Source organism: Oryza sativa, chromosome 6 (genome assembly GCF_034140825.1).
Source record: "Oryza sativa Japonica Group chromosome 6, ASM3414082v1".
Lineage (NCBI taxonomy): Eukaryota > Viridiplantae > Streptophyta > Magnoliopsida > Poales > Poaceae > Oryza > Oryza sativa.
In genome coordinates, this window is record NC_089040.1 from 8098193 (window position 1) to 8112794 (window position 14602).

The 14602-nt window shown below is 45.2% G+C and overlaps 1 protein-coding gene and 1 pseudogene across 2 annotated transcripts; one reads left to right on the forward strand and one right to left on the reverse strand.

Moving 5' to 3' along the window:
- Window positions 1-4155: 4155 nt before the first annotated feature.
- Window positions 4156-5920, forward strand: LOC9266577 (cytosolic sulfotransferase 5-like; annotated as a pseudogene). The gene has a single exon (XR_001546670.2). The product of XR_001546670.2 is annotated as a cytosolic sulfotransferase 5-like (transcript).
- A 5650-nt stretch (window positions 5921-11570) lies between these two features.
- LOC4340661 (16.0 kDa heat shock protein, peroxisomal-like) lies at window positions 11571-12357 on the reverse strand. The gene has a single exon (NM_001421521.1). The coding sequence runs from the start codon at window positions 12271-12273 to the stop codon at window positions 11833-11835; it is 441 nt and encodes a 146-aa protein (NP_001408450.1). The 5' UTR covers window positions 12274-12357; the 3' UTR covers window positions 11571-11832.
- Between the last annotated feature and the right edge of the window lie 2245 nt (window positions 12358-14602).

Below are 14602 nucleotides of genomic sequence, written 5' to 3' on the forward strand. Positions count from 1 at the left end.
TTTATAGTTTTATGATAATTTGGTTAAATTATCAGCAGTTTTGTGAAATTTACTGGTTTGCAAATGATCACACATCACAGGGTGCTCTCTGTAAAAATCCAATCTCGATCACAGCTGAGCTGGATCGCGAATCTTTTTCTCTTATTTTCCTTCTCGAATCTACACCGTTAGAACTAGATCGCACGGTGTATGTCAGAATTGGTGGTCCCCTTTTTATATAACGGCCTCCGATCTCGCTCGTCTGCCGTGTCTCCATTCTTCTCTCTCGGAGACGCGGCGACGCCACCGCGCTCGCCTCCGCCCTCGGCCATGGACCACGTCGACGTCGACGGCGACGTGCTCGTCTCCGGGACCGCGCGCGCGCAGGTCAGCGACGGCGAGGTCTCCCCCACCAAGCGCGTGAAGCTCTCCTCCACCTCCGGTGGCGACGACGACGACGCGGTGATCGGCGGTGGAGGGGAGGACCGCCTCAGCTCGCTCCCCGACGACGTCCTCCTCCTCATCCTCCTCCGCCTCTCCACCGCCGCAGCCGCCGCCCGGACCAGCCTCATCTCCCGGCGCTGGAGGGGCCTCTGGGACAAGCACGCGCTCGTCACCTTCGCCGACCACGACGGCCCTGCTGCCGCCCGCGGACGCGCCGCCGCGGGTCGCCACCCCGCTCGCCTCCCCATCGCTCCGCCTCCACGCCGCCGCCACGCGGTCGAACGCTGCGCCCGACGCCACGTTCACCTGCCTCCTTCGCGCTGAGTTCCGCCGCGTCGATCTTCTACCGAGCTCTTCTCCGACGACAACGCGCCGCCCCTGATGACGTAAGGTTTGAGCTCGCCCTGTCCAAAAACTCTGATCGATCGATGTGTTTCCTAATCTGATCATGCCGGATTGAATCCGAAATCTATTGTTCACTGGTTTGAAATGTTCGTGATCTAGAATCGTTAGAGCTTTGAAAGACTGAATGCTTAATCTGCACTGAGAATGGCGCATCTCTGTTTTTGGCATGTTGTTCTATCTTGATTGTGGCGGTGTCATTGACTCACTTCAATTAACCGTGACAAGTCCCAAATCACCGATTAATCCATTCTCTTGTTTTCACTTTGTTTTGAGCTTCTAACAGACAAATTGGATTGTTATCTTTGTTCTAATCTCCATGATTTCTATGCTTGACATGAAGAACAGAGCATGGTAGTTTTCGTTCTTTGACGTTCTCTTTCTTTTTCTTTTTAAACAAGAATGCTAGTTTTCTTAAGTCTTGGGAATGAAGCAGTTTGCTCGTGCTAAGCCATTGTGTTTATTGTTAAATTTTTCTTGTGTCTCGATTCTTTTTTGGCTAGCATAAGACATGGACAGGTTTGTATGAATCTGAGTTTCCGTTATATTCATGTCATAAGATTCATTTAGGTTTGTGATAGTAGTTAGTATTTGATGTTGCAGAACATGTTTGATTACTGTCTTATGACATGAATCTTGCTATTTCTTGCCTAGTTCTAGACTCTAGTTGCCTTGGGCATAGTATTACTGAACTTCAGATTCCGACAAGGATTTCAGTTCAATTTAAAATCCAAACAAGAAATTTCATGGGATTCCGCTACACCTTTTAAAAAACAAATTATAGTCTTATTGTTGTCACTGTCCATGTAACGAGATAATTGTTTGTTGGATTAAGAATCTGATAGACCGATTGAAAAATTTCAGATTCTCAATCCAATGATTTCAGAAACTGACAAACTCAAAATTTCAGAAATCCAATTCCGTAATCTCCTGCCACTGCGCCGTATTAGCTCTTTCCATTTTATCAGCAAACTTGCTGAATCCCCGTATAGTCCCGTATGTAAATTCGGCCTTTTCAGGCCAATTTTATCGGCAGCCTTGCTGAATCCTCGTATAGTCAGTCGTGCATGAATTCGGGTGTGTTTAGTTCACGTCAAAATTAGAAGTTTGGTTGAAATTGGAACGGTGTGTCGGAAAAGTTGCAAGTTTGTGTGTGTAGGAAAATTTTAGGGCCAATTGTATATTTACCACTGGTTTCAACCAGTACTGTGAATCTACCACTACAAAAAGTATAATTGCATATTTACCACCAGAAACAGCTGGAACCCAACCTGCCTGCCATTAGACCGACAGCCTGAACTATCACCGTTAGAAGGTTGGTTTTTATCAAATTTAGGACAAGGATACCCCTATCCACCAAATTGCAAGATAAACATTATTTTGGCATACTTATCGTATAAGAAAAAAAAAAGGAGGATAAAAGCCTTAGGAGATGCAACCGTGGGCTGTTACTGGCCTACTACCCACGAAAATACTGCCTGCTAATGTTGTTGTTGTTGCCTAAGAGCTAAGATGCTTAGATGCAGTTGTCGGCTGCTGCTGTTGTGGCCAACATTTGCTTGCTGCTGCTGCATCCCCTGATAATGTTGCTGCTGCCCAAGATGCAGCTTTGCTGCCGCCGCCTTCATTTGCTGCTACTGCGGCCGCCGCTCAAGCCGAGGTAGCCTGCAGTTCTGACCGCCAAAACACCCACTGCCTGCCCGTCGCCGCCCGCCGCCATCAAAATCCATTAGCTCTTTCCTTGCCATGGATGAGAGGATTTGAGATCTATGATTCATAGAGGTAGAAGGAGGGGATCATTCTAGCTTGCGGTCAAGTCGGGTCCTAGGGCTGGGAGGGTATAAACTTAGCTAAGGGCAAAACAGTCTTTCAAGTTGCAATGTATTTCTATGAATTATTTTTATCCTTTTAATTGCATCAGTTGGGACAACAGTGACAAACGGAAGCTTAGAAAACCAACTTTGATGGCAAATTTGCAGTTTGCGTTTTTATAATGGCTATTTCGAGTTAGGAGTTGAAAGTAGTGGCATGTTTGCAATTATCCCAAAATTTTAATGTGATGAAAAAGTTAGAAGTTTGAAGAAAAAGTTTGGAACTAAACTCGGCCTTCGGTATTCTCCAGCCCGGCGAAAAGGATAGGTCGTGAACAGATTGTGGCCTGGTGACATTTGAAGGCCTCGTGGCCTCGTTTGGAACCCAAATAAAAGGCCGGGATCCCGGCCTATTTCCCGGCCACTAAAATGAGGGCGAGTGTCAATTAATTACTGAATTCACTACTATTGATTTAATTTGCTTGCAACACTCATAAATTATACAGGTAAAAAGAATTCTTAACGCGGGCTGGCAATTGCATGATGAGAAGCAAATGCCGTGTTTTGTTTGTGATTGATCAATTGGGCCCTATTTGCTTATATTGGAGTTGGAGCTAGCTTTGTGGAATTTGTTTAGTGTAGACTTGTAAAACTTCCGACCATGAATATGCTGTTCTTTTTTTTTAAATAATGGAAATAATATCCCGGCCTTTACTCAACGAGCTAGAGCCAATTATTACAACGTATCACAAAAAAAATAAAAAGGTTCACAAAAAAAAAAAGAAGATACCAACCGTTAAAAAAAGCAAACTAAAGACTACCAACCCAAGGTAAGGATTAGGCCTGGTTTAGTTCCCAACTTTTTCTTTGAATTTTCAACTTTTCCATCACATCCAAACTTTTCTACACACACAAACTTCCAACTTTTCTATTACATCGTTCTAATTAATCAAACTTCCAATTTTGGCGTGAACTAAACACACCCTTACACAATTATTGAATTCTGTTTATGAATATCCATCCAAAATTGGTAAACAGTTGCATAACCGTTGTCTTAAGATTACGGCATGTAACTTTTAAGCACTCGCCCTCTTCATCACACTTTTATAGTTGTGCCCAAGACCTGAGCTAATGAGTTGTCCTGAAAATTACCTACATATATGAAATAGATGGTGGTTTGTCAAAAAATCATGTCATTCCTACTCAACCATAGAGCCCAACGTATAGAAGAAGCTCTTATAAGAATAAGTTTCTTATTTTTCTCGTCTACCCATAAGCCAATCTAAAAAAACATGAGATATGCTATTAGGAAGGTAAAGACAAAAAAAATAATAAACTGCTCTCCAAATAAACTTTACAAAATAACATTCCATAAAAAGATGTTGAATAGTTTCATTTTTCATAGAGAAAGATGTTGAATATGCGGTTCCTAAAGAGTTTTTTCTTTAAAAAATGTCCCATAAAAAATTGTTGCAAAGGTGTTGAATCATTTTTTTTTAGTGTGTGTACATGTGTGTTATGTGAAATTCATAGTTAACCTGGAAGACCAGCGCTGTACTGTTGTATTGTTGATATGATTGTTAATTTTGGATATGATGTGATCGTTGTACTTAACAATAGCTGAACGATGATATTCCGAACAACTTTCCTAGCCCATGCATCTCTCCAGTTTGCTACTCCCTCCGTCCCAATACAAATACAACATAGTATATACTATGTGACTTATTCTACTATAAATCTTGACAGCCGTTTATCCTAATCAGCATGTACTCGATCCTCAGCGTATACTGTTGAGGATATGGATCGCTTCATCGCTCTATCATCAGTTCATCACTCAATCGAAGCAGCGAAGGACGCGGGGACGCCGTCACATCATCACAAGTAACGCGTGTGCACGCTCATCTTTCTCATGACGCTGAATGGCAGATACACACGCAGCTGCTTGCACGCCACTGCACATATTGACACACGGAGTATATATATATGTGCGCGCCACCAGCTGATCCATTTTCATCTGCCAATTCTGCCATGGCGACCGCAGGAATATCTTTTTCCCCGGTTGGTCCCGTCCCGTTCGAGGACGTCGACGGCGAGCTGCCGGCCTCCGAGCGGCCGGCGCCGGAAGGGATTGACGACGGCGACGACCACCTCGCCGACATGGTCTCGTCTCTCCCGAGCAAGATGGAGGTCAACCTGCCGCTCAAGCTACGCCTCTACCGGGGCTTCTGGCTGGCGGAGATCCACGTCCCGGCGGCCGTGGCCCTGCGGCGGCGCTTCGTTCCCCGCCCCGACGACGTCATCGTGGCCAGCCTCCCCAAGTGCGGCACCACGTGGCTCATCGCCCTCACGTTCGCCACCATGGCACGCCACGTGCACCACCCTCCCACCTCCGCCCCCGCCTCCGCCTCCAGCCACCCGCTCCACCGCCTCAACCCGCACCAGTGCCTCCCTTTCCTCGAGGGCCTCTTCGCCCCTGTGGTGAAGAGGCCAAACTCGACGCACTCCCCTCTCCGCGCCTCATCAACACGCATATGCCACTCGCTATACTACCGAGCGCCACGCCAGCCACTACCACAGCTAACTCCTCTGGCAACAGAGGAGGCTACAAAATTATCTACATCTGTCGGGAACCCAAGGACATGATCGTGTCCATGTGGCACTACACCCGGCAGCTGATGCCCGACGTGTCATTCGCCGAAACCCTCGAGTCCTACCGCGACGACGACGGTGGTGCCAAGATATACGGGCCGTTCTGGGATCACATCCTCGGCTACTGGCACGCGAGCACCGAGGTGCCGGACAACGTGCTCTTCCTGCGGTACGAGGAGTTGCTGCGTGACCCTGCCGGGAACGTCCGGAAGATGGCGCGGTTCGTCGGGCTGCCGTTCTCCGAGGCGGAGGAGGAAGCCGGCACGGTTGAAGCCATCGTGGAGCTCTGCAGCCTCGACCGTATGAGGGGATTCGAGGCGAACAGAACGGGTTACGTTGATGCGCAGCGAAAGATTCCACGTGAGACCCTTTTCCGGAAGGGCGTGGTCGGTGACTGGGTGAACCACATGACGCCGGAGATGGCGCGCCGTGTGGATGACATCGTCGCTGACAAGTTTAGTGGCACAGGACTCACGTTTAAATGAGATTTACAGCTATGTGCAAACATAGATAGGTCAGTGAAGTTGCTTGTGAATAGAATGTATCTCGCAAATACAACTATTTTCTCGCCGTTCACCCGATTGTATTAATTAATTTAGGATAAAAATCTGAATACTTGGGTACTTATATGGTTATCGTAGTCGAATCCAAATAGTTTTTTATAGCAAATATGAGATCGGATTTGGAAAAAGGGCATCCAACGGCTATTGAGTATCCGGTAAACTATACAGATATTACCCTATCATATAGCACCAAAGCAGCAACAAAGACGATCAGCCGATCAGGCATCGTTCATTTTTGCTCTCGGCTACTTTTCCGCGAGTTACATGGGGGCAAATCTTACTTGGCAAATTAAACTGACTCCCTAACTGAACTTTTGATTAAATCAACTGACCAACACATGAATATAATCGGTGCAGGATTCAGCCATTATTCAGACAATCAGGTTGTGTTTATTCAGTGCTTCCATCTCATTTTGATCACCCATAAGGATTTTGAGGTATTTTCAAAATGATCATCGTCTAACATGTGTCTCTTTGTTTATTTGTGCAAAGAGTAATGTGCATCATTGAATGTATTCATGTAACCAACCAGATTAATCTCGATTGGTGCAATGGCATGTAATATTTAAAACATGAGTAATTCACGACACACAAAGCGATGAAGCACCTCAATCGATGATAATTAATTTGAGAATGATAAATATTTTGTTGTCCTTGGTCTTGGTGTTATTTGTTCATAGGCTGATTAAACTGGGATAAAGAGAGTACTACTTATGAATATAATCAGGAGTAGAAAATAGCGCGCCCTTTGACACGCCTATAAGTTACTCCCTCCGTTTCACAATATAAGTCATTATAGCATTTTCCACATTCATATTAATGTTAATGATTCTATATAGATATATATGTCTAGATTCATTAATATCAATATGAATATAAGAAATGCTAAAATGACTTACATTGTGAAACGGAGGAAGTAGCCCATACATGACATCCATAAAATTAGACATTAAAAAGAGCTTATGAATAATACATAATACTACTTTGTTAGCGGTGAATAATAGCATAAATAGAGCTTATGCATATATAGTAGTGAACAATGGATTAATTTCACAATATGAACAGGGAAGCCGCATCCTTACATAATACATACATGGAATATTAAATATAAACGAAAAATTACACAGTTTGCGTGTAAATTGCGAGACGTATCTTTTAAACCTAATTGCTCCATGATTTGACAATGTGGTGCTACAGTAAACATTTGCTAATGACGGATTAATTAGGCTTAATAAATTCGTCTTGCAGTTTACAGACGGAATCTGTAATTTGTTTTGTTATTAGTCTACGTTTAATATTTCAAATGTGTGTTCGTATATCCGATGTGACACGCCAAAACTTTTCACCGCTGGATCTAAACACAACCTTAGTTTTCTTTTCTATACAAATCAGAGTGGCTAGCCAATTTGCTTCGTTGTGCGGGAGGTGCCTTTGACTCGTCTGAATGGTACATACTTGAAAATTCGAGAGAAATGGCATATTTACAAACAAAAATAATTTGTGAATACAAATTTTATATACGTGTTCTTAGCGATCTAAAATCAAATGCTAATAAATAAACTTCGACGAAAAAACCTCAAAATCAACTCCAAATTTAAAGTAAAAAATTCAAATTTTGGCTGATAAGTATAAGCATAAGCGAAAACATGAGTCCCTAAATCGCAGTCCCGCGGGTAGGGTTGGCAACAGGGCGGGTCGGGGACGGGTTGGGCTAGAACGCCCCCGCCCCCGCTCCCCGACTTCTTCGCCCGGCCCCGGCCCCGCAGAGGTGGTCGGGTGGAAAACATCCCCCGTCCTCGCCCCCGCAGGGGCCCCGGCGGGTGGGCGGGACCCCGCACCACCCGGCTAGGTCCACTGACGAGCGAGGAACAGCGAGCTCCGACGAGGTGGGACAGCTTGATGACGGCGAGGTGGTACCCGGCTGGGCAGACCTGACGGCGGACAGCGGCAAGGTGGCCGGCGAGATTAGGCGGAGGATTAGGCGCTGCTACCGCCGCCACGTTGGACCTCACCGCCGACACGAATGCCCTGCCCTTGGCCGCCCTCGCAGATGCGCCGTCCCCGGCCGTCGATGCAACCGACTGCGCATGGACGGCCGCCGATGCGGATGCGTCGTCCCCGGCCATTGATTCAGCCGCCTGCACATGGCCGGTCGCCGACGCTGCCACACGTGCCTGCTCGCTGCATGACCGGAGGAACACGCACCGACCGCTAGTGGAGTGGTGGCTAGGGGTGAAAACGGTACGGAAATTTCCGAGAATTCCGGCTTCCGTTTCCGGTTTGCACCTACCGTTTCAGTCGGTATCGGTAATTGTCGGTATCGGAAATGGAAACGGTAATCTCTTTCGGAAATGGTAGTAGAAATGATATGGGGTTTTTTCCGACCGTTTGGTCGGTAACCGTTTTTTATCGGTAATTTCCGACAAAATTCTGAAGAAGGAAGCCGGCTGGGCCTGGCTAGCAGGAGCAGGAGCAGCCCATTAGGCATTAAGAGACTAGAGCAATCGATGTCGCCGACGCCGGCCGCAGCCTCCTTCGCCCCGACAGCCTCCATCGCAGCCAGCCCCTTTCCCTCCCCCATCCTCCACCGCCGGCCTCCGTGCCGCCGAGCGAAGCGCCACCACGCCAAGCGCCGAGCGACGCCGTGCCGAGCGCTGCCGCACCGAGGCCTCCTCTTCCCCATTGGCGCCGCACCTTTCTCCTCTCTCCTTCCCCCACCACCGCCCTGCGCCAGGCCGCCATCTCCGGCACCTCTCTCCTCTCGGGCGCGCGTGAAGGAGCCGAAGGCAGAGAAGAGAACGAGAGAGAAAATAGAGAAGAAATCGAGAGAGAGCAGGAGAAGGAACCGAGAGAAGGGAAGGATAAGAGAGAGAAAAGAAAAGAAAAAAAGAGGGAAAAGGAAAGACAGTGGGACCCACCGGCGAGCCCCACCAATTTGACTCCACTCGGTGACCCCCCTTGACCTGGAAACTACCAAAAAGTCTAGTTTAGGATGAAACTTAATTACAATGGTAGTTATACAGTGTCAACATAAAAGTTCTTATGCAATGTGCCATTGTAGTCTGTAGGATGACGATGTAGCTATGTCAATTGATGATGAAATGATAAATGATGTTTGACAAGGAGCTGATCAGCTGAAGCCATGCCAGCTTGTGAGCTTGGTGTTCTCGAAGACTTCAAATCTATATCCTAAAAAAAAGTCGGACAATATTAGTTATGATGTAATCCTATCATGTAAGCTACATTGTATGCTTTAGCCACATTGATGTTGAAGTATTGTTGAACTTTATTTATATTGTTTGTCGATCTTATTGTCAACTTATTAATCATCATATAACGGTGTTGTGTGGCAGCGTGATGATGCAAGGGTGAAATTATAAGGTCATCTTCATACATAGTTAAATGTGGATTGATACCACAGTTCTCTGCTTCCGACATGAATTTTCGACTTCCGACCGATATCGATAGATTCCCGTTCCGACGGTTCCGTTTCCGATATACCGACTTTACCGATATCGTTACCGTTTTCGAGTATAACGTTCCAATTCCATTTTCGAGAAAATAAAATAAAAATGGAAATGGTAGAGGGTTTTTCCGACCGTTTCCGACCGTTTTCATCCCTAGTGGTGGCTGAGTTCCTAGGTAGGTGAGGAATTGAACATAGGGTAGAATTGATGGGGAATTTAGGGTTTTGCCTTATATAAGGTGGGCTAGCTGGGCGTTTTGGTATAATATGTTACTGTGAATAGTCTAATACACATACCCCGGGGCCTCGTGGGTGGCTGTCCTCCCCCGCCCCCGCCCATGGCTGGGACCCCGGCCCCGACTCCCCGCGGGTTGAAATTAGCACCCGCCCCCGTCCCCATAGGGGCGGGTCCCCGGCCCCATGGGGAAAATTGCCACCCCTACCCGCGGGTTATGGAAACGATTCCCGATGCTATAGATAAATTCAAATTTACAAGAGGAGTCGAGGGGAATCGAGGGATTTCTTTTACAGCAGGGACGTGGAAGGACCTTCTCGTAAAATAAAGTTTCCTAAAGGATCTTAAAGAGATTTCTCCAATTCAATGATCCATCGGTTCAAATTGTCTAAAGAGGATATCTGACGGCGCCTGTTTTTTTTATTTCTTATGTGTGTCTTCTTACTCTATATCTCTCCTGCTAGTGATATGCCCTAGAGGCAATCATAGAGATGATTGTATCACATACTATGTTTACATATTTATCCGACTTTGTTCCTTGAAATAGATAACTAATTATTGGTTAATGAATATGTGATTCTTTCATGAGACTCTTTATGTTGTGTGTTGCTATTTCTAAAGGATCACTGATCAAATATCATATGTGGAACAAATATGTTTAGATGATCAGCATATGTATTAATTGACGATCATGTCTCATGGATCATGGTATAGAGATACCAAATTAATAATGTGGACACATGTTAGTGAACATGTTGTTGGATAGACCCAACATGAGATACTGTAAGAGCCATATGTGTTGTGTCATCAGTGATCTCATTTAGTGTTGGTGTTGAATCCTTAGACCTGAGATTATCATGGTTTCCAACATGTGTAGTAGCTTACTTAGGGACTGCTAAACGCTACTCCGTAATTGGGTAGTTATAAAAGTAGTTTTCGGGTATGCTATGAAACATGTAGTGAGATATGAATAATTAAGATGGGATTTGCCCCTCCTATGGAGAGATATCTTTGGGCCCCTCAATGTTGTAGATTATGGAAGTGCATAGCCATGCCAAAGGTGATTGAGGAGTCAATCACAAGTTATATAATCTATCAACATATTCGAATGAATGATTGAGCTATTAGAGGATGGCACATATCTAGCCTTGAGCTTAATTGATATCGTGAGGCAAAGGGGTTTATACAAATATACACTAGAGGTTCAGCCGATATGATCTTTATGTATGCCCGGTGGGTCAATGCGTTCTGCTAGGGGCCGCTGTTGATGCGTGGATCGAAAAGGAGTTTTCAGGTTACAGCTGAGTGTACATGAACCTACAGGGTCGCACGCTTAATGGGCCGGAATAAGGGGATTGGATGGAGATCCAAAATAAGCTTAATTCGGATAGGGATCTGAATAGGAGTCCTACGGGCCTTGGAGGCCCGAGTGATGGATCCTATATATTCGTGAGGGGTGTGACCGGCGGAGGTATTGCTTCACGTGAGAAACCCTAGCCGTCACTCCCCTCCCCGAGCAAAACCCTAGCCGCGCGCGGGTGCTAGCACATCTGCGCGTGGTGTTCCGTCCCTGTACGTGTGGATACCGGTAGAGGCGCCGCTGGTTTGCGGTGTTGATCGGCGTGGGAATACGGTTGAGGAGAACGCACGAGGAGGAGAAGGTCGAGTCGGTGCGATCGACTACTTCCTCTACATCGACGCGCGCTACTTCGCGAGAATTCCTTCGACTTCTTAGCGCCTTCTTCCGCTGCGCAGCGCGTCGAGTGGTAACGATTTATGATCTAATACTTGCATGGTTCCTGGTTTACGCGATAGAAAATTTTGATTTATGCTATTGTAGCCTACGCGTATCCCAACAGCACATATATGAAGCCATAAAGGATACACCGGAAAGTTCTTGAACATCCTCTTTTATCAAATGGCTAAGATTTATTCTACCTGTTTTGTTTGCTAGTTGATCTAATGGCTATTATTTATTGGATAATGTGGTGCATTCTTGTTCTGTTTTGGATTTGTCTTTTCAAGAGTTAAGATGTGAAACTTTAACCATGCCAAGTGCGCTAGTAAGCTTGCAGAAGACCCACCTTTATTAATTAGATTATTACATAGATATACTAGTAATTCAAACCTCTAAAATTTTTCAAAATTTTCAACATTAAGATTTGGACTTCCAATACACATTCGCCCTTCACAACATTCGACTGATGGTTGCTATAATCGACTACAGTTCACAAACACAGAAACACTTGCGCACAATGCACAAAGGGTCGGGCTTGATCAGGATCAGAGCTTGCTGGAGACGGCGATGGGCCTGGTCCTGGGCCGGGCCGGCGCGGGCTCCTTGGGCACGACGACGGTGAGCACGCCGTTGTCGACGCTGGCCCTGATCTGCTCCACCCTCACCTCCGCCGGCAGCGCCACCTCCCTCGCGAACTCCGGCCGCCCGCGCTCCGCCACGTGCCACACCACATCCTTCTCCCTCTCCCTCTCCTTCTCCGCCGCCGCGTGCGGCGCCGCGCCCCTCACGGTGAGCACGTTGCCGTCCTCCACCTGCACCTTGACGTCGTCCTTGCCCAGTCCCGGGACGTTGATCCTGAGCACGTGGGAGGTCGGCGTCTCGACCCAGTCCATCGCCGCCGTCGCCGACGCCGACGCCCAATCCGGCGGGAAGGGCCGCCCGTAGAGGATTCGCCGGAAGGGGCCACCGAAGAAGAGGTCCGCCATTGCTTCGATTCTTCAGGAGCTAACGCAGACCGAGAGCTGAAGGTTGCGCGGGACTGGGGATTTTGGTGAGCTGAGGAAGACGATGAATTCGAGGGATATATGGTGGTGGGGATTTAAAATGGGAGTGGATTTTTCTGAGGGGCGTCAACGTCAGATAAGAAGGTTCGAGAAATCGAGAGACTGACGAGCGAGGTTCGAGAAATGGAGGAGCAGTAGAGGAGAGGAGAAGCTTCTCGAATGGTGATTTTGTTGCGTCTGTACCTATACTCGTCATGGATAATACTCCGTACAGTAATAGTATTCCGTTGAATAAAGTTACAGTGAAAAACAAAAAAACGTACAATAATGTTTTTCGTTAATAAAAGAATTAAATCAATAATTTTTGGCTAAGTACACTAGGATCCTAGACGAAGCTAGATTGAATTGGAGAGTGGTGTCATCCACTTGGTTTACTCTGTTTTAAATCAGGTATCTGAGTTTATATTTAGTGGGTGCATCTATGATAAAAATTGATAAACTATTGCTTAAAATATTTTCTTGATCAAGTTCTTAAGCACCTCCTTTTACACGTAGCTCCATCCTGACTGCGACCATAATTAAGTTGGATGGCGCTGTAGCTCCAAACGGTGGCACAGTCTAGAACATGCCATACATCATACTATTGTCGATGGGCTATACCGCGACTACGATATTTGTAGAGTATGAGGATCGTCAATGCCAAGATATACGTGAGATTGAGGTAAAAGAGACGAGAGAAAAAAAATCATACAAGTTCGGTTCCTTAATTGACAGGTAATAGCCCTACTCATGTTGGGTGAAGCCAATGTTGCCTTTATATATTATCATCACACGAGTATAATATTTGGGATGATATAATCTAGTCTTTGTAGTCGATATCTAGCATAATCTTCTTCCTCGAATATGAACTCGGTGAGATTGGAGGTATCCGACCCGGCACGCGCGGCCTGCTCGCGAATCGCAACCGCCACCGCCGCGTCGCAGGCTGCCGGATCTCCTCGCTCACCTTGCCCCGGCAACCTCCTCCCTACCTGTCAGCACCGTGCAGAGAGGAGAAAAGTGAGAGAGAGGATGAGAAAGAGAGAGGGTGATGATGTGGCATCCTGATATGTGGGACCCACACTGACCCAACCACCACGTCAAACAAACTGGGGCCACAATCACTCAAGGACCTAAAGTGAATGGGTTTTGTAAGTTTAGAGATATTATATATATGATTTTATGGTTGGGGGACGATTTGTAACTCGATGACAAGTTGAGCAACCTTCAGTGTACTTTTTCCATTTCAACTGGGACAAAGGGTAGAGTTGGCCTTTTTCTTTTTCGTTTTTTCTTTCAGAGAACAGGAAAGGATAATATTGAAAATGATAGGATGGCATATTAGAGCAACAAGAAATTGATATGCTATTTTCTTTACTTCTACAAAATTGAGTGGCATATCTCAAAAGGTCATTTAAAATAGAGCATATCATTTTCTGCAATAAAAACATATATCCATGAAAAAAAAAGAAACGAACTCTTCTGGAATTTTTTTTTGAATTTGCTAAAAAGGAGCGCCTCTTTGGAATTTTACGGTGCATATTTTTTATTTTTTGAAAGTCTACTCATAAAATTTATTTGTAGGATACTTCATCCGTTTCGTTTCGTATTATAAGTCATTTTACTTTTTTTTAATCAAACTTGTTTAAGTTTGACCAAGTTTATAAAAAAAAATAGTAGAGTTTTTAGCATAAAATAAACATATTATCAAAATATATTTAGTGTTAGATTTAATGAAACTAATTTGGTGTTACATATGTTGCTATTTTCCTCTATAAGATGGCTAGGAAAAAAGTTAAAATGGTAATATGAAACGGAAGAAGTACATATGGAAAACCATAAACTTTGTGAAAGGACCGTGAAATATGAATCTACGAATCTACTGGTACAACTTTTATACCCTTAGATGTGTATTTGTACTTTGGCTGGTTATTGACCAAAATCTATAAAGTTTGATCGACTTGCTTAAATCCTAAAGCATCGAATAAAATTTCGTGAAGTTTCCCCACAAAAGATACGAATGGCTTGTTCAGTTTGTTGCCCAAATCAACCCTAACACATTTTGGTATTTTGGCATTACCAAATTTCGATAGTGTTGTCTTTGTTTGCTTTGATGTTTTCACCAAATTCTGATAAAGTTTTAAACAAATAAGCTTATATAACTCTAATTTTTTTTGACGACTCGCACAAGACGATGCGAAGTTCTATTGATAAAACAGGAGAAAAATTACAAGATTATAACTCTGGAATGTCATAATCAGGAAAAATAAAA